Genomic DNA, 25,243 nt, shown 5'->3' on the forward strand with positions numbered 1-25,243 from the left:
TACAAATATATCACTTTATTGTAAACCATAATTAGACATGTCGTAATTACCCCTTCCTGAATGCAACTGGAATGTCACAGCACACATTTAATGCGAGACATTACTACATATTACTAATACTGGGTCTTTGTAACTATGAATTAATTTAGATAGAATTAAAAAAGTGCTTTGTTTCCTTAAATATAGTTGACATTAGTGATTGACAGTACTGCCAACTGATAAAACTACATCACAAACTCATACATAATGTTTTCTATAAACATGTATATGGAATAATTTGAACTGTATTCATATGAGTAAAGTGTTAACAATTTTCATTACATTTTAACAACAAGGCTTAAAGAGCACCAATAAATAAATGTGCAATTGTCTAAACATCCACAACTAAACACAGATTTCACAACAATTAGATAAATAGCTATTTTAGTATTGTTTAATACTTTATATGGACACAGATTATCTAATGATCTTTCGAATTTGACAATTAGATTCAGTAATACATATCTACTTATTGAATTATTTCGTGCGAACACGATCAGAGTTCGCTATCATGCCATCAGAAATGTAAATGGATACATGTGTAATCAATTCAGGTTCAATTTAAGCACTGGAGTGCTTCCGCCATCACCGATTGTGTTCAGTATAAAATTATGAAATATCTCAAATTAATGTAAAATGCAACAACATTGTGAATGGTGGAAGTGAATTGAAAAAACAAAATGGCGGACACAAGATGGCCGACAATGAGTTAGGTTAGGATTTAACTGCAGCATGAAGCTGGGTTGGGATCCTTGCCGGACCGCTTGGTAATGTTCAGCCGCGTGAACTCCTCGGCTACCGTGGGATGGATTCCAACGGTATTCATCAATTGCTCCATGGTTATGCCGCATCTGTGGAAATTAACACTAAATGAATAACTTTTTTGCTATAATGTTATTTTGCATAATATCATATTTAACCAATTTAGCGTCATGTTAGTTTTTTTACGCATTTTTAATCCTGTCTCATCATTAAACTTTTTGCGCATCAGCAACATTTTGTGGAGTGGTTTACAAATATTTTCCAATCACCTTTTATTTTGATTTTGATGCCCAGAAAAAATATTATTCGTATGATCATTCTAGTCGTTATATACTAGTCAAAACAAAATAAGGGCCACCACGTTTTTACAGTATTCTCATGAATTCTTGAGGTTTAAAGGTTGATCAATGTTTCAGTTGGATAAATTGATTGATTTTTATTGTAGACAGCATAAAATAATGATGCATTTCATTAAAAAAAGAAATTTGCTCCACTTTTTCTAAAAATTTACATTTTTGCAAAAATAATTAGTGAGGAAAAAAATTCTGAAAAAAAAAAATATAAAATGTTTCTTGATTTATGACTTTCCTCAATATCTAGTATGCCGTCCTCGATTACTAATGCACTCTTGAAGCCTAGAAGGTACCTTCTCCACCAGGTGAACCACTGTTTCTTGAGGAATTTGTTCCCAGCTTGATTTCAGAACGTTTATTAGCTGTCTTTCATTGTGCACGGGTTGGTTTGTGCTTCGAACACTGCATTTCAGTAAATCCCATATGTGTTTAATGGGATTTAGATCCGAACTAATTGCAGGCCAGGCCAACACCTGTATACCAGCCTCCTCTAGGGCTTCTCTGGTGGCCCTAGCTGTATGAGCGCGAGCATTATCGTGCATCAGATGGAATCTTGCGCCGATTCTATGTGCATATGAGACCACATGGGGTCTTATGACCTCGATGTAACGTTGAGCTGTTATTGTGCCTTCGTTTAGAATTACCAGCTCGGTTCTGCCTGACATAGAGATTCCTCCCCATACCATAACATTGGGGCCCCCAAATCTGTCACTTTCATGGATGCAAGCATCCGAAAATCGCTCACCTTCACGCCTCCAGACCCTAATGCGACGGTCATCACTAAAAAAATTAACTTTGCAATCATCCGTAAACAATACAGTCCTCCAATCATTCATATCCCACGCCAGATGCTGCCTTGCGAATGATAATCGGTTTGCACGATGAGCACTTGTTAATGGTATCTGCACTACACGTCTCCTGGAGAACTGCTGGTCTTCGTGTAAATGATTTCTAATAGTTTGATCACTAACACGTGTACCGGTCGCCTGCTGCAAACGGTTTTGTAAGGAAGGTGTTTTTGTTTGTTATACAGCGTTCTCTACGCGCAGTCAAGCGCACGTAGCGGTCCTCCTGTGCTGTAGTTGCTCGAACTCTGCCATCTCTCTCCTGGTTCTCTCTCATCTCTCATCTGGTCTCCTGGTTAGTCTCCCAGGCTCTTGAAAACGATTCCAAGCATTCTGGATCGCTCGCCGGGAAAAACCCAGCTGCAACGCCACAGAACGCTGCGAATGGCCTTCTTGAAGCAATGTTACGGCCCTAGTTACGGTTGGCAAGTCCATATGACTTCGAATTCTCGGCATAACTTTTTTAAAATGTTAATTCAGCCACTAGTCAAACGAAACTTACAGTGTTCCTGAGAGAATCGTCAATTTGACTGAGTTGAAATCCGTCTTAAAATCGGGTAGAATCAAGTGGTTGCAATAAATTATCTAAAACTACCCACTTTAAACAATTATGCGGGTGGAATGCTCAAAAAAGTGTGTAAACAAATAAGGTAACACCACAATAAAGTATCAGCTACTTGAGAATGCATAAAAAATATATTATCGCTAGCGAGGCCAAAAAAATCAAGTGGCCCTTATTTTGTTTTGACTAGTATATTATAAGCCGTGTATGTTTATTCCCATGTCTGATACGGTAAGTATGGAATGGTAAAGTGTCCTTTAAATATATACATCAGATTTTTATTGAAGTACGTTACAGTCGGATGATGATGGTTTACCTATAACTACGTCAATGTGATTTGTCGTATCGCAATAACAAAGCGACCTAATTCGTAGTATTATAAGATACAAGCCCACTACGCTAGTCATCCTAAGTTTTAAACATGGTGATCAAACAGGAACATACAAGAAATGCACTGATCTGCGGCAAACTAGGCGTGGTAGCAGCACTGCTATGTAGGAACACTGCACATACAGTTAGTTCCACTGCTACTACTACATGCAGTATACTCACTTCATGGCAGCTGCGAAGCCCTGTATGACCTCCCCCGCTACGGGACCAACGAAGTGCAGCCCCAGGATCCGCTGCGGCGCTTCGCGGAGCGCCACCGCCTTCAGGTAACAATTGCGAATGTTGCGCTGCGGAATGAAGAACTCGGTCGGCTTGTAGTAAGCGTGGTACACCTCAATGTTCTCCGACCCAAACCTGTCCATATTATATTCAAATATTGAAATAAGGATGTGACATCACTTGTTGAAAGTCTAAAACTAAACTTGAGAAGAATTCAAATTCAAATATTTTTATTCAAAATAGGATTTATAATCACTTATTGAACGTCAAAATCTATTGGGCGCAACAAACTCAGCCGGCCTTTTTTTATCAAAAATATATGTTTTGAAAGTAATATTGTACAATTAAACTTGTTATTTAATAGCCTGAGAGCGGTCGCTCTATTCCCAATCTGTGGTATCATTAGGGAAGTCGTTCATGTTATAGTAACCTTAAACACAAACGTTTTTTAGCAATTCTTTTGAATAACGTGCTCGATGATGAATATACGAGATACATATTAAACATTGTGAATACTGGACTGTGTTTAGTGGCTGGCCATTGTATAATAATATGCATATGCAATAATATACAGATTTTAGATTCCTTTTCTGTAATGTCAGTATATGTCAAATATTTTCGAGAGCAAAACTGCTTGATAACGTCAAGCACGAGAAATCAATAATAATTCTCAAAAAAACTTCATGAGACAGACGTGGTGATGATTATTGAGCCGCGATGTCATGTGACACTTGACATAGCTGATGCTGTATTATAATATTGTTGAATGTTTAAGCTGCAGATTCATAACAAAACAGGTCCATTTTTGTTAAAGCCTTTCGTGATATTTTTTTTTTATCTACACCCATGCTCCACAAATCCTGTATTAAAGATTCTAAAACAGTTACTTTATTGCCAACATTAAAACACCTAATGTCCTAGTAACCATTACATCATCCAAACGAGTGTTGTAATGATATTTAGTACAACATTACAACACTCATTTTTAATGTTAGCAGTAAGCTAACTCTTTCAGAATTTTTTATAGAGGATTCTTTTTATGGGTGAAGATAAACTATCTTGTATGCAACTGTTGATAATTAGGTATTAAAGCATTCATGTGATACTATTATCACCCACATTCGTGTTTTAATACCCCTTATTACAAGACAGTTGCATAAATAACTATTAATGTTGTCATCGTGCCTATAACACGTGGTCTACCTTGTAGTAAAAATAAAGCTTCACTACTGGTAGCAGCAAAATCCATAGCCTCTAGTAAGTGGAAGTGGGTGGGCCATATTTATCGGAGGTCCGATGGAAGATGGATTAAAAAGTTGTTGGGGTGGAGACCACGAAAGGGGTTCAGGAATGTTGGGAGACAACCAGCAAGATGGACGGACGATTTGATGCGAGCGGCTGGGAAGGACTGGATGCGGAAAACTCTGGACCGCACAAAATGGTCTAAAATGGAAGAGACCTTTACTCAGCATTGGGTAGATCAAGGTTGAAGAAGAAGAAGTGGTTGCAGCTGTAAGAACTGACCTAGCCACAGCCGTCTCCTCGCTCAGGCCCACGCAGCCGTACTCCAGCGGCGTGAAGATCGTGGTGGCCACGTTGTCGTAGTCCATGAGCTGCGTCGCTCCCGCGAACAGACGCCTCGCCAGCAGGCGGCCCGCGTGGATGGCCACCGGCGTCAGCTCTGGCCGTCCCTCCAGCACGTCCCCTACAGCGTATATGTGAGGCACGTTCGTCTGCTCCGTCTCAGCTACGATCTTACCGTTCTCCGATAAACTCTGAAAGTTTACAATTAAATAATATTTTTTTTAAATACAAACATTTACTAGTGGGATGCGCCTTTGCACAGGATGCCGGCTAGATTATGGGTACCACAACGGCGCCTATTGCTGCCGCGAAGCGGTAATGTGTAAGCATTATTGGGTTTCGGTTCGAAGAGCACCGTAGCTAGTGAAATTACTGGGCAAATGAGACTTAATATCTTGTCTCAGTGAAGAACGCAGTTGTAATGCTGCACAGAATCTTCAGGTTTTTCAAGAATCCTGAGTGGCACGGCATTGTAATGGGCAGGACGTATCAATTCCCATCAACTGAACGTCCGCTCGTCTAGTCCCTTATTTTCATTTAAAAAAAAAAAAAAAAAAACAATTTTTATATATAGTTTTTTTGTTTTTTTATAGTACCTTTGAGATTTAACTTATCATTGAACAACAACAGCCTACAACATTGCCTGCTAACATTTGATATTTGATTTAGAGATAATATCGAAGAAGAATGTCCAGTCCAACTCGCTTCAGAGATTACAGTAAAAAAAACTTGAATTGAAGTACTATAATATAAACATTTTCTTCATACACATATTAATTACTAATGAATATATTTAGGTAGATGTGACCAAAACGACAGCTTTATAATATAATCGTGATTATCTGGTGTCAAGCTATAGCGTGGTGAAATCAATCAAGCAAAAAAACTCACCAACACTCCAGCTGCCTCCAAATGTAGGTTCTTTGTGAGTGCATACCGCCCGGTCGCTATTAGCACTGTGTCGAAGACATCTTCCGCTCTGAAACATTACAAATATTATTATAAATTTTATATAATAAATGAAAATGTATTGCTAAGGGCAGTTCAGTAATACCTCAAACTTACGCGATATGTGGGATTGAGCGATATCCACGTAACTCAGCCCGAGTTATCTTATTTTAAAAATACATACATATATCACTTTTGATTGCAGCTAGAGAGTGAAAAAAATCATTTAATATGATCATAGAGTATTAGATAATACAAATATTATGTACTTAATTGGAAACTTAAGCTATTTTGGTATGCAAAGGTTTCACAAAATCAATCAGTGTCAACTGAAAATTCAATTATTTTTAACATACTCAAAGTTTGCTCACAGTATTCTGTGTGGTACGAGATTAATGCGCAAATCGGGGTAGCGTAAGTCAGAGTATAACTGTATACATTTTTTGGTCCTTCGAGCCGGAAAGTTTATAACTTAATACTAACTGTTCCTTAGTTTCGTTGTTAACCCATCTAGCCTTCAACTGGCCCGATTCAAGTTTTTCGACTGATAGCGGCACACACTTGTGGAACAACTTCACACCCTTCTCCTCCATCTCGTTGGTGACCATGCTCGCCATCTGTTGATCGAAACCACGCAACGGCACCGAACGGATTAGCACTGTTGTTGGGTAGCCCAAGGAGTTGAGAAAGCCGGCACATTCAAGACCAATATCTGTCGAACAATGAAAAAAGTTATGTAATGATGTAATGTATATTGATCTCAAAGCAACATAGCTTTTGGAAAATAAAGTAGTTAATACTATGTTTAAGATCCACATACGAATAAAAGAAGGCCGGCAACACTCCTGTGAAACAGCAATAGAAATTTTTGCTCAGAGCAAGATCATACCTTAACAAAGCATTAAACAACAAACAAAAAAAGAACTTAGCTGCCTGATATCTGCAATGAACCCATTCTTATTAAATTCGTTTACCTAAATTTATCATGCTTAAATGGATTCACTCAGATATTATTTGATTTAAGAGAAATTATTAACATACACAAAGTACATCATAGAACAATAGTTTACGCAATACACGGCCTCTAATGCACAGGCATATTTTTTACACTTTGGGTGTAGATTGTAGCAAATATCTTGTGTACATTTTTTTACAGCGCATACTGGCACACAGCTTTCTAGCTTAAAGCTAGCAGATCAGTGATTGTTTTTAAATTGTTTAAGTCGTTTTTGATTTTATAACATGTAATATTTTTTCTTCATAATATTATTTGAGATAAAGTAAATTTTCAACAAACATGTAACAAAAAATCTTATTTTGTGCATTCAAATACATATTTGAATATTATAACTAGAGCAATCAGCAGGAGAACTAGTTCTGTTTGCATAATAGAATAATAATTAAGTAAATAAACTTACATCCAGCTCCAACAACGAGGGTCTTGCCTGGAGGATGACCCAAGCTGAATACATCATCGCTGGTAATACAGTACTCCAAGGCTCCGGGTATGTCTGGGTAGTGGGGTCGTCCACCGACAGCTATCACAATATTCTTTGCCGTTAACTCCTTCTTACTTCCATTCTTGAGTGTTGCAACAATAGTATGCTTATCTTTGAACTCTCCTAAGCCATTTATGTACTCAATTTTCTTATCTCTCAAGTCCACCCTAGTTACCCAGTTTACAGACTTAATATGATTTTGCACGGCCTGTGTCAGTGCCGACCAGTTAATTTTAATCTGATCTAATGAAGGCACTTCCCAGCCATATGCTACTGATTCCTGGAATATTTCAAGTTTGTGTTAACAAACAATTACAACAACAGTTTTTGATAAGAAAAAATGTCTAACAATGTAATCCTACCGATAAGTCTTACATGAAAACTACACATCTATATATATAAAAATGAATTGCTGTTCGTTAGTCTCGCTTAAACTCGAGAACGGCTGGACCGATTTGACAAGTTTAGGTCTTGAATTATTTGTGGAAGTCGAGAGAAGGTTTAAAAGGTGAATGAATAGGAAAATGCTCGGAGTTAAATTAACAACAAATTTGTTTTTCCTTTGATGTGTCCATACATAAGTTCTATGAGAGAATTGATTGACGCACGGTTTGACAGTTCTGCTGTGAAACAATTTCATTACGACAGCAGGGTGCATATTTTAAGAAGTGATTTTTGATGTTATGATATATTATTGACAAATTCATAAGAAAACATTATTTTATTTATTATATACAGAACAACGTCTGTCGGGTCAGCTAGTTTATGATAGTTTTAAGTAGATAATCTATCGCCATCAATGTACTTTGCATTCGTGTTGAGGAAAAATTTAACTGTATGGGTTAGTAAAATATTACTTGGAGATACAATATGAAACTATTTTAAAAATAATACTACAAGCAACTGTCCAGTAATAAATAAGATTAAAAATAAAATGTAATGTCCAGCTATAACATCAACAATACTGCAATTACACATATAATTTAAAATAGGAATATAATTATTTACTTGACCGTCAACAAAAATATATTTCGTTTGTCCATTGTCCATCTTGTCTCACAAAAACAAAAGTTAAGTTATAATTAGTTTTATTTTTTAACTTTCAAATACAGATATGTATTTAAATAAGTAGACTTCTTTGTGGGGAGAATATAGCAAAACTATTGCGTATTTATTTATAAACCCAATCTCGACCATCATGTTGAATGTAGCAACCAATATACGATAATTTATATTTGTACAGTTTATTCTTTTTTACTTTTTATGAAATATTTATTATATTATTAAAAACAAGCTTCATATATTGGCTGCAACGCCTTACAAACTAATTTGTTATATGTAATACGAGGGCTGCACTATAAAAGTATCGGGAATGAAATATTTCCACTGTTCCTGCCATATTAAAATCTTTTTAATTGAAAACTCCTTGATTTTAAGAATCGAATACCATTTATTTATTTAAAAAAAGATTCTCGGTCTTGTCAAACATGTTTAGTCGTTGAGAAAATGGAATTGACTCGAGAAAATTCTAGAGCGATGACTTATTATGACTTTCGAAGTGGTTTAACGCAAAAACAGTGGTGTGTTGACCGGATGATTTCTGCATTTGGTGATGAAGCCCCATCCAAAACCACAATTTATCGCTGGTTTGTTGAATTTCAACGTGGACGTGTCAAGCTCAGTGATGATTCCCGTCAAGGTCGTCCAAAAACTGCAGTCACCAAAGAAAACGTTGTAAAATAATCTATTTGATTGAACAAAGTGACCATTGAGATTCTTGTATGTTTTACTCACTGGCCAAGCACTTTTCCGAACATATGGTAGATTTAGTAATTTAAAAAATATATTCATAGTAACGTTTCAATAGCGCTTAGTTTAAGCCAAATTGAATAATAAACTTTATTTAGAATATTTCACTTGACTTTGACCTATTTGCAAACAAAAACAGGCACCTACCACTTTTCTATTTTTGGATATCTTCAGCGAAAGAAGTTTTTAGAAACAATTGTCTACAAATAAGTAGGTACAAGTAAAATAAAATGTTCCAAATTTGAAAATTTCAAAGTTATTCAAAAATATTCTATTCGATTCCAGCGTCTGGTCACAGTTTTTGTTTAGATATTGTTTTTGATATATGTATAAATAAATAAAATAGGGTTTTTGTAATTTTAGTGAATTTATGTTGGTGTTATTTTATACCGTAATGTGACAGACAAGACAATTAACGCTGGCATCTTCATGAAGGCTGTACACAATGTTGTGACGGAACGGTTTTGTGTCAGTCGTTACACTGTTCAGAGGACCTGGACTAGGTTTCAAACCGGTTCTTTGTGAAGAACACTGGATCAGGAAGAAAACGACGTACCTACTAGAGCCCAACTACGATCGATAAATTGTGAGCCAAGCTGTAATAAATCGGAAGTCAACCTACAGTAACATCAAAAACAATATGTTGAAGATGTTAGAAATGAGTTGAAATTATTGAAAGTTTAAAATTTTGGCCATAATTGTCCGACGTGGACGGATGCAGAATAATAATAATATTGACACACTTTTTACACAAATTATCTTGCCCCAAGTTAAGTATATACAGCCTGTGTTATGGGTTACAATGATATATTTAATACAATATACTTACATAAACATACATAAATTCATATAAACATACATAAATACATTTAAACATCCATGACTCGAAAACAAACATCCATATTCATCATATAAATGCTTGCACCTACCGGGATTCCAACCCGGGACCTTCTAGCTTAGTAGGTAGGATCGCTAACCACTCGGCTATACAGGTCGTTGGAGGAATTTAGCATCGTTTTATTTTCTAATGAAGCCCGAATCTATTTGGTGAGGACCTACGTCGCAAAGTGCTAAGAAGACCAGAAGAGCGTTATGCAGATGTAGGATTTGAAGAAATTACCCTGTACGGTGGAGGCTCTTACAGAGTTTTCGTAGTAAATGGCTGTTTAAAGCTACACCAAATAACGTAATGAGGAATAAACCTCATGTACAACCAGCTTTAGCTGTCACAGTGAGTGCTGCGATGGACGACAATGCTCAAGCACAACGAACGGGAGACGTAGACGCTATCTTAGGGCCGCTATCCATAGAAATCGCCAAAATAGCGCATAGTTCACACCATTTCCTGACGGTTTGTATAAAGCTTTAAATATTTACAAAAAAAATCTATATCCACAGAATATGAGAAGATAATTAATTTTTTCATTACATTTCTATTTTTTATAGACAGTGCGAAAAAAAATCACCAAAATACCCCTAACTTTTACAGTTGGAGCCATCATTCAATCTAGATAAAAATTGTATGAAAATTAATTCTGTGGCCTGGTGCTAATAGGGCCAATATCAATAATCATTGTTTTCTTAGCGGCTTAAGTATACTGCAGCCCTTTTATCATTTTTTTTTACCTAACTGTATGAAAGCGCACACTACACTGGCCTTTTTTACATAGTACCTTTTGAAAGATTGTTAATACACTAATGCCCTTTTAGCACAAAAAAATATCATACTTTTACAATAAACTGGCATTACAATCTCGTTTCATACAAAAACGTTGGCCCTTTTAGCACCAGGCCACAAAATTAATTGTACACCAATACTATTCAACATAACATAATTTTGTTAGTTTTGTAAAGAAAAATCTATGACGTTTGTAATAAAAAACAAATGCTTCTAATTCCGAATTCCTCAAGGCCGTTCGCTCGGTGCCCAGCCTTAAGTGAAGTCGGGATCTGCCGTTTAGATTAGACCGCACGAAATCCCGACCTCAAACGACGTGATAGAGCTGAACCTACAGAATATCCGAGAGCTTGAAATTTCTATTGAGGTCGTATGGGAGTGTACTCCTCAGAAACTCATAAAAACCTTGTCCTAAGCATGACTCTTGTAGTTATTTCATCCTGTGGAGGCCACACTCGATATTGATTTTTATCTTATTGGTTGTTTACTTTTAGTAACCAAAGGAGAATGTGAATTGAAGTTACTTTATTTTTTTTTGTCAAAATCAGTAATTTTTTGGATGAGGAGTTTACCTTTACAATATTATATTAGCTTCATCGGATCTATAATTGGCAGGTGAAAATATAGAAATACTTGTTCCATAGTGAAATTGTCTGTAAATTCTTCGTAAAAATATTTGAATAGTGTGAACGACCGATATTTTGTGTTCTAGTAAACCGCACGTACTTAAAGGCGATAAAATATTTCAATAACGAATTCCGCTAGATTAGATACGACAAATACAACAATAATTAAAGAGCACATAAAATTCCAATCTGACAATAAAATTTGTAATAAACATTATTCCTAAAACTCAATTTGAACGTGATAGCAATGGTTCAATGGTGGATTTGTATACCATCGATTACGCGGCGATATGGTGCATTTTACAAACGTTTGATAAAATTATTATTTATCTAACATCATTAAGTGTTTATTTTGATCAATAATATAACAATCCTACTGAACAATTAGCAGTCATTGCTTGCATTCGGCTGGTATTGAACATGATTGGTGAGCATGTTTGATGTAAAAATATTTCAACGGTACAATGGTTGCAGTTTCGGGCACTTAAATCATTCAGTGCCAAATTAAATTACCATGAATCCTCAGTTTCTTATTTTATGAAGAGGACAAACGAGCTTACGGGTCACCCGATTTTAAGTGATCACCGCCACCCGCATTTGTTGGAGGTACCCATGTCGTATCTCCCCGGAAACACCGCAAGGAAGCTCATTCCAAAGCGTTTTAGTACGTGGAAGAAAGTTCCTTGAAAACCGCACTGTGGAGGACCAGCACACATGGACGAGACGAGCAGGACGTTCAGCTGATGGTAGTTGATACGCTCTACCCATTTAAATGCAGTGCCGCTCAGGATTTTTCTGAGCGGCACTAGATTTACGCTTGTCACCTTGAGGCATAGATGAGACTTATCAACGAATAAGTCTCATTTGCCTAATAATATAAGGCGCCCTTCAGACCGAAACATAATAATTCTTACACATTACTGCTTCACGGCAGAAATAGGCGCCGTTGTATGTACCCATAATCTAGCCGGCATCGTGTGCAAATGAGCCTTCCACTGGTAAATGATGGGGATGATACCCAAATTCGTGGCATGTCGTGCGTTGGTGGAATTTGGCGTTGGTGGACAGAATCAGGTGAAACAGATCTTCGGTACACTCGTCGTGGTAAATGCTGCAGAAGACACACAATGAAGCGACGCCCTACGCAACGCCAACTGATTCAGACATTCACAAAGCACGGGGTCCTCGACAATTCCAGCTGTGCGTTGGACACGGTTAAATAGTTTGAGCTGATACTGGGGTGCGCCACACCAGAGATGACATCAATACTCGCATAATATGTGTCCAGACCTGCGCTTTGTACAGCGCTAGAACGCGGCTTGAAGTATTGCCGTGCTCTATTTATGACGCCCGGTTTCTTGGAAGTCAATTTGGCTTTGCCGTACAGATGACCGCGGAATTGGCAATCGTTCATCATTGTCATTATTTACTTCAAACGTTATATCATTAATTAAGACGTCACCCGGGAAAAGAGAAAACGTCGCTGTATTGAATTACTTACGGCCGTTCCCAATATACTATCTACAGATAGAGATAAATTGCAACCTTCTACTGTCAGTAATTAGCTGTCATTACTCTGAAGCTGTCCCAATACACCCGATAAGTCTATATATTCTTATCGCCTTATATTGGGACGCGTGAATTGCAATTTCTATCGCTGGTAAGCTGTACGTCGTCCCATTGACAGACAGCGTGTACAGATAAGGTGAGTTATCGTCGATAAGTTTATTGGGACAGAAAAGTCAACGGTAGTTACGATTTTTATTTCAAGTAAGAGATAGACTGAATATTGGGAACGGCCATAAGCCCTCAACAAGAAGATGAAATATTTGCAATAAATTTGTATCGCGCTCCCACGGGATCTCTTACAATATTCGGGGTAAAATATAACCTATATCCTTCTCTTTTTTCTTGACAACATACGTGCAAAATTAATGATGATCAGGTAAGTAGTTAAGACGTGCAAGCGTAGAAATATAAACTCACATTTTTAATACTTTTGCAAAAAAGGAAAAAAAACTTTTATTGGCAAAAAAAAACTACGTTTAAAAAAACTTACTTCAAAAACTCAAAAGTACCTATAACCAAACAACCAAGCTTGCCCGCTTGGTTGTCACGCGTGGCGAGTGTAGGTACCAGATATTACATTTTGCTTGGTACCGACTTCAAACCTACTTATCAATTAATATTATAAATAATAATTTGTATGTGCTACCTAAAGTATTTTATTCAAATTAAAGGTATAAGATTTGCATAAGAGGTGTATTAAATTAAATCTCGTAATTTTATACTTTTGAGTTTTTGGGTTGGTTTTTTAAATAGTTTTTTTTTTATTTTTACTTTTTAGTGTCCATAATCAGGTAAACTATAAGATTTCGTTGCTTTTTATAATGTCATAAATTAAACAGTATTTTTTTAAGAAGGCCGACAAAGGTTTCGCGTGCCTTAAACAATATAGATCCCCTATTTCACGTTATTGTGAGACATTAAAATATCTTTATTTCCCTATGAATGACACTGAAAGACCCACTTATCGGCAAACGGGTTCATGATAATAATATACATAATCAAACTAAATGAAAACTCATAAAAAACCAGTACACAAACTATAACAACATCATCGACGTAACAAAAAAAAAATCACAAAATGAAAACTTCTCGGCAAAACTATTTCAATTATTTGGACCAAATGGCAAACATTCCGCATCAATCTAAAGAAGAATCACGAAAATCGGTTTATAAATCTCAGCGTTATCGTGTTCCACCTCCTTTTCGAAGTCGGTTAAAAATTACAATGGATCTCGCACTAAGTCAACCGCGGGCATCCTAAACTTGGAAAACAAAACCGGTTGCACAATAATAGGTAGGATAATGGAAACAGTGAATTTGTTGTGTGACCTCCAATGTTCAATCAATTATTCAATAGTATAAAATATGTTCTACTTCGAAGGCCACATACAAGGATATGGTACCAAGTTATTACTCATTCTCACGTGTAAAGTGAGTTATGCCAACAAAATACAAAATAGTCCACGTTTCAATATAGTAATAATTATCCTTGAGTACATTTAGAGTTACAATAACTAGTACGTTAAACAAACATCTCAACGACACAGACGCAATGACTTGCATATTTCATCTAGAATTAAACATGAAACATTATGCAAGAATACATTTGTGAAATTAATTATTATTTATGTACTTATGATTATAATATTTCTTCCATTTGTAAATTAAAGTTGTAATTTATCTGACATACCTAACAGTCGTAATTGGAACAGATTTACGGCCTTTCCCAATATACTATCTACAGATAGAGATAAATTACTACCTTCTACTGTCAGTTACCAGTCAATCTTATCGCCTTATATTGGGACGCGTGAATTGCAATTCCATACAAACTTTGTACCGCTGGTAAGCTATACGATGGACAGACAGCTCGCACGGATAAGGTGAGTTACCGTCGATAAGTTTAATGGGACAGAAAAGTCAACGATAGTTACTATTTTTATCTCAAGTAAGAGATAGACTGACTATTGGGAACGGCCGTTTGCCATTTAGCTAATAACACCATTTCAATAATAGAATTCAATTAGATTTTCTGTACGCTACGGGAACGATGGCTGGTCTATGCGTTAACTCGTGAACGGGTGCTGCCGGGTCGACCTATTATAGTTTATAAATCAATGTATTTGTTTAATCCGATTACTTACGCTTTTTATTAGCTTCACCTGTATGTGAGTTTGTTTGTAACCGACACATTTGGGCGCGATTTTGACCGACTTTAAACGGCCAGAATTCGTTCATACTTCGTAGATTTATAGATACGTAGATACCGATGACAGTAATCAGTATCGTCAATAAGTTGTGTCAATTATTAAGAAAAATATATGCTTGATACGTTTAATAGGACCTCTGCTATTGAAAACTATATTTAAATATATAAAATTTGAAAACAAAATTTTATGAACGGTGCGGGACTCGAACCCCCGACCTCTCGCGTTCCGTGCGTGTGTTCTACCAAGTGAGCTAACCGTTCGAGTGACGTATCGTCATAAAATCTTGTATGCTTTGTTCAACTCTCAGATTGTGGCATCATCTACAGGATCTACTTTACAGTTGATAACCTGCTCAACTCCAATATTACACTAAACAATTTGTTATGTTTTTAAAGTGATAACCCGTGCAAACGCGAAATGCGAGAGGTCGTGGGTTCGAGTCCCGCATCACTTAGAAATTTTAATTTACATAACAAATATCATCGACAAACAAAAAAAAAACTCGAAAATCGGTTAGTACAAAGCAACTCGAAATTTTGTGGCACTTTTTTTAAATACAAAGTATCTATGTACTTATTCTACGATTTTATTTGACATTTACGATTTGAATTGATATTCATTTTAAATTTTTTATTGCTTATTTTATGAAATATTTAATATTTAAAACGCTTCCTACTTTGAACATAATATATTGGATTCAGCACATTATAAACTAATTAATTATGTAGGTATATCAATGCCATTTTAAAATACTGATTGATTCGAGAAGTGGTCGTTGAGCTTCTCGTATGTTCATGTCACGAGCTCTTTTTTGAGTTATATTTTCCGAACATGTGGTAGATTCAGTTATTTAAAAGAAATATTTATAGTGACGATTAAATAGCGTTTAGTGTAAGCCTATTTAAATGATCTATCATTTTTTATTGAAAAAAAAAAATTCATTGTGATATTCCTCTCTTTTTTATGGGTGGGGAAGAAAAGCGAAAACGGTGACCCAAATCACCTGGTAAATACAATGCAACACCACACTTTAGGTACCCACGTCGTATAGTTCTGGAAACACAGCACAAAGAAGCTCATTCCATACTGCGGTAGTCATAGAAAGTTCTAGAAGACCGCACTGAGGAGAAACGCCACACATCCAGAGGGTAAAGTTGATTTTAATTGGCGAATGTGGGCTTGGGCTGAAGGGATCAGGGAATATAATATACTTAGTCTGGCCATAAATACCGTTACAATTAAAATAAATTTGATAAACAAAATAATATATTTGAATTTGGAATCTGTCATTTTTATATGATTGTTCATTGAGTTTTATCATTTTGGCGCCAATACATTCTACAATATTTGGCGATATTATATTCGATGCCTCAGACCTGAGAAGAACGGGCGCTACAAACTTAGCGAGTTTTTTTTTATCAAAAAAATATGTTTAGAAAGTAATATTGTACAATTAAACTTATTATTTAATAGCCTGAGGGCGGTCGCTCCATTCGCAATCTGTGGTTTCATTAAGAAAGTCATTTATGTTATAGTAACCTTTACCACACAGACGTCTTTAACGATTCTTTTGAATAACGTAATACTTAAAGACATACTAACTCAACATATCCGCGTAGTAGGCATTATAAGTTTATGTCTGTTCCTGGTGTTAACATTATGGTTATGACAGTTTCTAGCAAATTCACTTATCAACCTATGAACATACATTACATTATCAAGAATATATTGAGAAGCAACAGTCAAGATGTCCATTTCTTTGAATTTGGCTCTCAATGATTCTTTAGGACCTAGGTTATAAATAGCGCGAATAGCCCTCTTCTGCAGCACAAATATTGTATTAATATCGGCAGCATTGCCCCATACCAATATACCATAGGACATAACACTATGAAAATAACTAAGGTAAGGAAAATAACTAACAAGTCGCGCCGTATCTATGTCAATTAATTGTCTAATCTTTTTAACCGCGTATGCTGGAGAACTAAGTCTGTTCGCCAATCCTTCAATATGGGGGCCCCATTGAAATTTGGAATCCAGAGTAATGCCAAGAAATATAGCAGATTCCACCGGTTTTATCACCTTTCTGTTTAAGAAAACACTTTCATCTACATTTTTGACATTTGGTACGGTGAATTTTATATATTTCGTTTTCTTGCTATTTAACAATAGGTTATTAGTGCTAAACCAGTATATGATGTTTGATACCTTGGTTTCTTTTCACTTTGAAAATCAGAGAAGTGTCGTCCGCAAACACTGCAAACACTAACTTATGTTTTTTCTCTATAAGATTAGGAAGACCACTTATATAGATAAGGAAGAGGAATGTTCCAAGAATAGATCCTTGTGGTACCCCCATACTGAGAAGAGTCCCAGGAGATCTCCTGCCATTCACATCAACCTTCTGAATTCAATTGTTTTGATATGAAGTCAGAAGATCGAGTGTGGTTCCTTTTATGCCATAGTGACATAGCTTCCTGACAAGCGTTGAAGCAATCAAAAGCCAAGTGCATTCTGCGATTCCTACCAGGCATAAAAATATTCTTGATTTGCTCAACACCTGCATCCGTTGTTGAATGTCCCCTAGTAAAGTCTAGTAAAGTTACTTATGAGAGTTAAAATAAGTAAGCATTTGGCTTAAAATTAATTTTTCAAAAATTTTACTAAGGGTCAGCAAAACAATTTTAAATGACTTGCAGCCTATAAGAGACATACTGGTCATTTCTTAACTGGAGGTACACAAATGGAGGTCACAGAAAAATTTGCAAGATGAGAAAATTTTTACAACAGAGCAACATTTTAACAAACAAAATGACTGTATTTATGTTTAGAGATCTAAGGAAGCTTCCCCATTAGCCGACAGAGTGCAATGTGGACATGTGAGCTATGAGGGATTGACTGCGCCATACTTTTGTAAAAAAGATATCAAAACTAATATTTCTGGCCTATTTTTGTCGCTCTAAAATTGAAGCAATAATATTTACTGTCGGCCTATATTATTAAATGGATAGTTACTCAGCAGAGATGATTTAATTCTTGAGAATATCTGAATTAGATTTATCAATAACTAGTATTTTGATACTAGATGTTGATAAATCTAATTAAAAAATTAGAAATGAAGACCTGAGACAAAAAACTAAAGTAAAAGACATACTTAATAAAATAGATCAGCAGAAGTGGAGATGGACTGGCCACATGTTGAGGGATGGCTGGGAGAAATGGAGCAGAATTGTCATAGATTGGTATCCAAGAGGTTGCACACGGAGCCAGAGGAGACCTCGAACAAGATGGGAGGATGGACTCAAACTCACATCGGGCCCGAACTGGAGAAGGGTGACCCAAGACAGACTCCAATGGAAAGAGCTAGAGGAGGCCTTTGCCAAGCGGCATACCGAGTTAAGAGACATACTCTAACCCAGAATAAAAAGGGCTTAATAGATAAAAAAATAGTATCAAAGTATTATTATTATATGAAGTAGTTCTAATCTATTTCTGTGCCACAATATCAAAGATTAGGATGTTCATATACTTAGTAATTATTCTATCACAAAAGGTAGGTAGGTAAGGTATAAAATAATCATTTTCATTCATTGAATTTTTCCATCAGATGTATTAGCAGTGTATATTTTTTTAAACTAAGCAATATTGTTTTGCTTAGTTTTTCTTATATTATAAATTTGTTGTTATACTGACAATATTAATACACTCTAAAGACTCAGTTTATATATGAGAGTGTACAAGAACAGAGTGAGAACTTAAATAGATAAAAATGAACAGTTTACACAAGTGCTTAGTATACTAGAAACTATACTTTTGATGTCATTTCTGTTTACAAATGGAATAGAATTATAATAATAGCAGACATTGCACATTCATACTTTGATCCAATCAAAGCCTTTGCTTTTTGTGAAAGTAGCTCAAAGTCTAAGAGTTATATAAAGAATTAGGTTACCTTTAAGATTGTGATCACCAAAAGTCCAAGGAAGGAAACAGGGAAGGATTGGAGGGTCATTCAGGAAAAGTCACTTACCAATTCCTATAATAAACAAAATAACATCACAGTAAAGGGATTGAGATAATTGCAGTATTGCTAACTAATATGGTATTACTACGTCTGTTCTATAAAAGTGAGCACTTATGGTATACTAATGATTTTAGACTAGACATTATGTGTATATATATAGTTTTTAACTATAGGTTCCAACCCCCTTATTCATAATAGTCTGCTTATTTAAAGCATTGCTAATTTGCACTCTATCTTCTTCTATTGACATGAGTCAGAATGAGAAAAACCCTCCTTAGCGGCTGTTTAAAGTTAGCGGACCATTATGAATAAGGGCGCAAGAGATTACAATAATATATTGTAATCTGGATATATTATTACAATACTTTATTATTTATGTTTTGAATTAAGTAAATTGTTATTCACAATACTTACATGTATACTCTCTCCTAGAATTGCAGCCTGATGCATCAACTTCTTTGGAATACACCCAACATTTACACATGTCCCTCCGAGACCCCATTTTGTACCTTGTGGCGAGGGTGTCACATAATCTAACACAGCAACTCGAGCACCCTGATTTACTGCTTCTTTAGCACAGGCAAGACCTCCAGAACCACCACCAATCACCGCCAAATCATAATCATATGTCCCATCTACAATATTCAAGTGTACTTCAAGCTAAAGGCATAACAATTGCACAGCAGACTGTTATATAAGTCTTGTGAATTTACACTAACATTGGTGGGTTCTTAATTTTATAACAGCAATTAAACAAACCTCACTTTTATTGCAAGCTGTAGACAACACAATACATCAATAAAATACAAGGGAATACCTTTGTCAAGTGGGCTTATGGGGCTTACTGATTTAGTCTTACGGCTACAACACATCCATCCTGGCAACACCAGCCAAAGATTTTGAGTTTTAATATTATTTCATTTTAATTATTTATCGAAACAAAGGTATGGCGAATATTTGTTATGGAAAAATACAGATTACTCTACCTAAACAAAACAGATATTACTATTATGTTGCAATATCGAGCAATGAGGTTAGTTGGTGAGTAACTAATTCAAGGTTATGGCGAAGATTGCAATGAATAGGTCGACTTACGAGAAAATGTTCTTTTTGCCAAGAACACAAGTGCATCATTCCTTTTCCGCGGTTTCACAATATAATAAATCTTCATGAAATTATTAAAAATTGTCATCTTGACGTGCAACTTTATGACAGATAGATACAGTACGAAATAATCAAAGGTCAAAAAGCAGACTGCAGACAGTTTTAACCAAATCACTATTATTTCTCGTCTTTTCAGTCCAATAAAAGTGTTTCACAATGAATACTGTATTAATTACTGGAGCAAACAGAGGCCTCGGTCTCGGAATGGTTAAATTTCTAATAGAAAACAAAAAGGCCGGAAATATTTTCGCAACCTGCCGTAAAACCTCCGAGGTAAGTATTCTATGATATATAATTTTAAACAATTTTCACTTACCTATCGGTGCCATGTTTTGATAATTGTTCACTACAGACGAACGAATAAGTAATAACTAATAACGTGTTCTGTGGTAATAACTGAACTCAAACTGAGTAGGTACTGATTAGTAGTAATATTTATGTAAATTGTAGAAGTTGTTCACAAATCACACTAAACACTTCTGACTTCACAGTTCACTATTTTTTCACAGTTCACAGTAGATAAATGTGAGAAAGAGACAGCAGTAAGGTTTTAAATACCTACTAAAACTCGAAAGACCGCTTGCAATAGTGACTTGTCAAATGAGTAATGACATGACGTCACTATTTATGACGTTATCGTTCTCTATTGATTTCGCACTTCACAGACTAAAAACTGATAAGTATTGAAATCATTTAAGATGGAGAATTTCATGCAAAGGATTCGGATGGTGTAAGTGCAATGAAAGTTTATGTTCCTGGTTTTTTCGTGTGAAGCTGACGCTTAATTTTGAGTTAAAGACATACAAATCAGAAATAACAGAATATTATAGAGAACTAGTAGTAGTACTAATGGTTCTGATTTCCGTAGGAAGACAAAGTTTTTCTGACCGTTTTTTTGGGATCAGTGAATAATAGTAAAATATAAATAAAATGGATTGAAATATTAGGTTTAGTTAGTTTATGCTCTTCTAAATTTTTAGTTTGAATGTTATTTGTATATAAAACCAAAAGTATACCTACACACCTAAGATTTCAAATACTTACCAACTTTGACAATTTTTTTTAAATATTATAAATTAATGCGTCAAAATTATAAATAATCCACCCCAAATATATATAGTAATCGTCATAACTTTACGAGTTAAATAAAGTGCCAAGGCGACGTGCGCCCACGTAAGGGTCGGCATGCATAAAACATACAGCAAAACGCTATTCAAAATGTTTTGGTACATTAAATACACACATTTTTTATTAATCGGTAGTGAAATATAACTAGTTCATTGCCCAAGAAAGGTTTATTTGATTAATTTAATCATTCTTCTGTTTGAACTACACTTATGATTTCGGCTTAAAAATTCTTTCAATTGACTTTTGTACTGAGCGTTAGTTCCGTCAGAAAAATTTTTGAGTTACCCCCAAGTCACGCCTAAAGAAGTTTTACTTCAAAAATCTATTGAACTTAAATTGTAAAGTCCATTTATTTACTATTTAAAACGTTTTTTTTAATTTTATTATAATTTCACTGAGCATCAATCCAGAAGCCCATTACTGGGCAATTACCTATTTTTTTTTTTTTTTTTTTTTTTTTTTATTAAATTTGAAACGGAAAAAAAATTAATGCGTTCCGATAGGAGGCAGGGTTTGTTGCCCTTTGGATTATCCCAGTGCAGTGATATATATATATAGAGGGCATTGATATTTTCATATCAAGCTCTGTAGTACGGATCAGTAATAAATCACAGCCCTGGTTCGCTGGGTCAGTTAAAGCAGCAGTCGACTGAATCTGAACTGCAAACTTCTAAAGACGTAAAAAAACCCGCCCCTCCTGATTCTTAAAGTGATAAATTGCCCATCGCCCTCACATGAGGAATGACATCCTGGCTAACACGACAAAAGAGAAAGCGGATCTTCTGGCCACTCTATTTGCCTCCAACTCGAGTCTTGACGATGGAAAGCCACCTCGCCCACAGTTCAGACAGAAAACTGTTAATCGAGCGATGTGTTCTTTGGACGTAAAGAAGTTGAGCGGGTCAGATCTCATTTTTACATCGTGCTCAGAATATGTGTCCCTGAGCTAACCGCGGTTTTAAAGCGTTTATTCCGGCCAAGCAGGAAGGTGGGTATCGGAACTCCTTAACAGAACCATGTGCTTGCTCTGTTGTGCTTATTAGATTATTGTCATACCTACTCTTTCTTTATAATACCTACATATACTAGCTGACCCGACAGACGTTGTTCTGTAGATAATAAAAAAATACTGTTTAATAGGAATTCGCCAATAATATTTCAAAACATTAATCAAAGAAGAATCATTTCGTAAAAAATGTTCCCTGCTGTTATAATGAAATTGTTTTACATTGGATCTGTCAAACCGTGCATCACTAAATTTCTCATAGAAAATATGTCCATACAAAACAACTATTGAAAATAAAAATAATTACTTGCACTCCATGAAGTAATCCCCATTAAAATCCGTTCTTAAGGCCCTCCGCGCATCAGTTATAGCAGCCAATCGACGACTAGTCTAGATCCTTCCGTCGAGCGATATAGTCTTATAATTATTTCCGAGCACATTATGTTCGTGACTTCTTCCCAACTTCTTTTCTTTAAATCACGATCACTGTATTCTTCTGATGTTATATCCCAAATTGCTTTACGGCTATCAATTTCCCGAATAAATTTATCTGTATCGAATGTCATTTTTCTTAAAAAATTTCGGAACCCAAAATACGTCTAGCTGCTACAACAAATGCGCGGAGACTGACCGCAGCCAGCTGGCTGCCGTGCAAACAGGCGCGTCGTATTGGCTGCCGCAGCCAGGAATTCGTGGCTGCCTAGTGCGCGGAGGGCCTTAGTTTAGGAGTCCATCGCGGACAAATGACGTGACACGTAATTTATATATATATCTATATGTGTATCCAGTCTTTGAAATACATAATAATAATATGTATTATGGTTATAAAATATAAATGTAATCTAACAGTTATTGTTATCGAGCAGTAAAATGATTAATTTTATTCGTTTATCTACCTTCCTCTATTGTAGTTTTTGTAAACCTACCTAATATTGTTTTTTTACTAACTAAGTTTGTTTTAATATGTTACAGGAGCTGAAATCTTTGTCTGAAGTGCATGATAATTTACACATCTTAAATTTAGGTAATTATTACATGATAATTATTATTATAGATATGATCAAGTATTGTATCTTGTAGATAACTTCAGTTTAAAGAAATTCAGACTGATAAATATAATTATAGATAATATTAAGTTTACGTTGTTACAATTACATTAAATTCAAATTGAAATATTTTTATTCAAAATAGGATTTAAAATCACTTATTGAACATCAAAAACTACTTACCACCCATTCAAAAGAGACTGCCTCAGACCTGAGAAGAATGGGTGCAAGAAACTCAGCGGGCTTCTTTTTTTTATATAAAATATGGATTTGAATGTGATATCGTACAATAAACATTTATAATTAAAGAGCCTGGGGGGTGTTCGCTTTATTCCCAGTCCGTGGTGTCATTAAAAAAATCGTTTATGCTATAGTAACCTTAACCCACACAAACGTTTTTTAACAATTCTTTTAAACTGCGTAACACATTTGTTTTGTACATTTTCTGGGATCATGTTGTAGAAGCATATACATCGCCCAACAAAAGACTTACTAACTCGACCCAACCGAGTAGTAGGTATAACAAGTTTATGTTTGTTCCTCGTGTTAACATTATGAATGTCATAGTTTCTAGAAAATTCTTCAATGTGCTTATGAACATACAGAACATTTTCAAAAATGTATTGAGAAGCAACAGTCTAAAAATGTTTATTTCTTTAAATTTTTCTCTTAATGATTCTTTAGGTGATCCTAAATAATCTATTCGCGCAATTTATAACCTAGGTAGGTTATAAATTGCGCGAATAGCAGCACATACAATTAAATAATTACTTACCTTTGTATATATACAATACCTTTGCAGTAGCATGGATATAACACGTCTTTTTCCTCGGTTTTTCACTTGTGCCTTTTTTCTAGTTTATGACCTAGTTATTAAATTGATTCTTTTTGATACAGTTCGGAGTACATTACCCCACAGAACGGAATCGGTCCTATAGAAGCGCCGTTCTGCATTTTTTAATACTACAATGCTATATAGTACATAATAATAAAGCTACTTCAATAACTCTGCAAAGTCCACGCTCATGCTATCATGCTAGCGTCATCTTATTGCATCTCATTCACCGGATTGGGTCAAAGTAGCTAAATATAATAAACAAAAACACTTTCAACTGTAGTTACAAAAATTATATAGTATTATAAAATCCACGCACTAGTAAAAAAATAAGGACTCCGTGTCTACTAACATAGACACGGAGTCCTTATTAATCGGCATGTGTTGTAGCACCAACACATGCCGATTAACGTGTAAATACATAGCCCCACGCACACACTTACACTACTACAGGCCGATAGGCGGCCATTATGAGAATTGTCGTCGTCATTGACAGATCAGTTTGCGTCTCAATAAAATATTATAAAATGCCGTCGTGCGTTGTGAAAAAATCGAAACAAAAAACTGTTTGAGTATTTGTATATGATTATTTAAGGGAGAAAAAATTGTGTAACTAGTATCCCCCGTAACCGCACACACACTAGCATAACGGTGCTTCACTTGTTAATATCACGGCGCGGAGTCCTTCTTTTTTTACTCGTCCGTGATAAAATCAAAATTTTACCAACATACTTAACCATTTTAGATAAGAAAAAAAATGTATTTAATTTGAAGTGTAGGTAAACTAAGCCAATTGTACTCACCGCCGGTGTATATACATATATTTTCAATCTGATGAACGGTTTCGGAAGGCATTTTCCTTATGCTATTCGGTTCGGAACAAACATACAAACATTGATTTTTATTTATATAGATAGAACTTAGATTAAGGATTGGTCTCCGCTGCA

At 35.5% G+C, this 25,243-nt stretch overlaps 3 protein-coding genes across 5 annotated transcripts in view; 2 read left to right on the forward strand and 1 right to left on the reverse strand.

Annotated features, from left to right (window-relative positions):
• Window positions 1–20,854, reverse strand: LOC126964550 (thioredoxin reductase 1, mitochondrial). 3 transcript variants are annotated; one of them, XM_050807755.1, is made up of 9 exons: window positions 20,598–20,854; window positions 19,935–19,994; window positions 19,532–19,752; window positions 7,121–7,481; window positions 6,186–6,414; window positions 5,646–5,733; window positions 4,695–4,945; window positions 3,114–3,305; window positions 1–890 (listed from the first exon to the last, which is right to left on the reverse strand). In XM_050807755.1, exons 1-9 carry the CDS (start codon window positions 20,608–20,610, stop codon window positions 761–763), a joined length of 1,545 nt encoding a protein of 514 aa, XP_050663712.1. In that variant the 5' UTR covers window positions 20,611–20,854; the 3' UTR covers window positions 1–760. The 3 variants fall into 3 exon arrangements, with proteins under 3 accessions (XP_050663712.1, XP_050663719.1, XP_050663704.1); XM_050807762.1 differs by lacking the exon at window positions 19,935–19,994 and having other exon boundaries at window positions 20,598–20,851; XM_050807747.1 differs by lacking the exons at window positions 19,935–19,994; window positions 20,598–20,854 and adding an exon at window positions 20,213–20,380.
• Window positions 1–25,243, forward strand: part of LOC126964668 (germinal-center associated nuclear protein) — a 357,720-nt gene that overhangs the window by 196,480 nt on the left and 135,997 nt on the right. The gene's annotated exons all lie outside the window — the stretch shown is intronic.
• LOC126964780 (C-factor) overlaps window positions 20,330–25,243 on the forward strand; it is an 8,236-nt gene continuing 3,322 nt past the window's right edge. The window contains exons 1-2 of the mRNA XM_050808027.1: window positions 20,330–20,554; window positions 23,388–23,439. Coding sequence (XP_050663984.1) covers window positions 20,438–20,554; window positions 23,388–23,439 — 169 coding nt within the window. The 5' untranslated portion in view covers window positions 20,330–20,437. The remainder of the gene's footprint in view (window positions 20,555–23,387; window positions 23,440–25,243) is intronic.

Source organism: Leptidea sinapis, chromosome 1 (assembly GCF_905404315.1).
Source record: "Leptidea sinapis chromosome 1, ilLepSina1.1, whole genome shotgun sequence".
NCBI lineage: Eukaryota > Metazoa > Arthropoda > Insecta > Lepidoptera > Pieridae > Leptidea > Leptidea sinapis.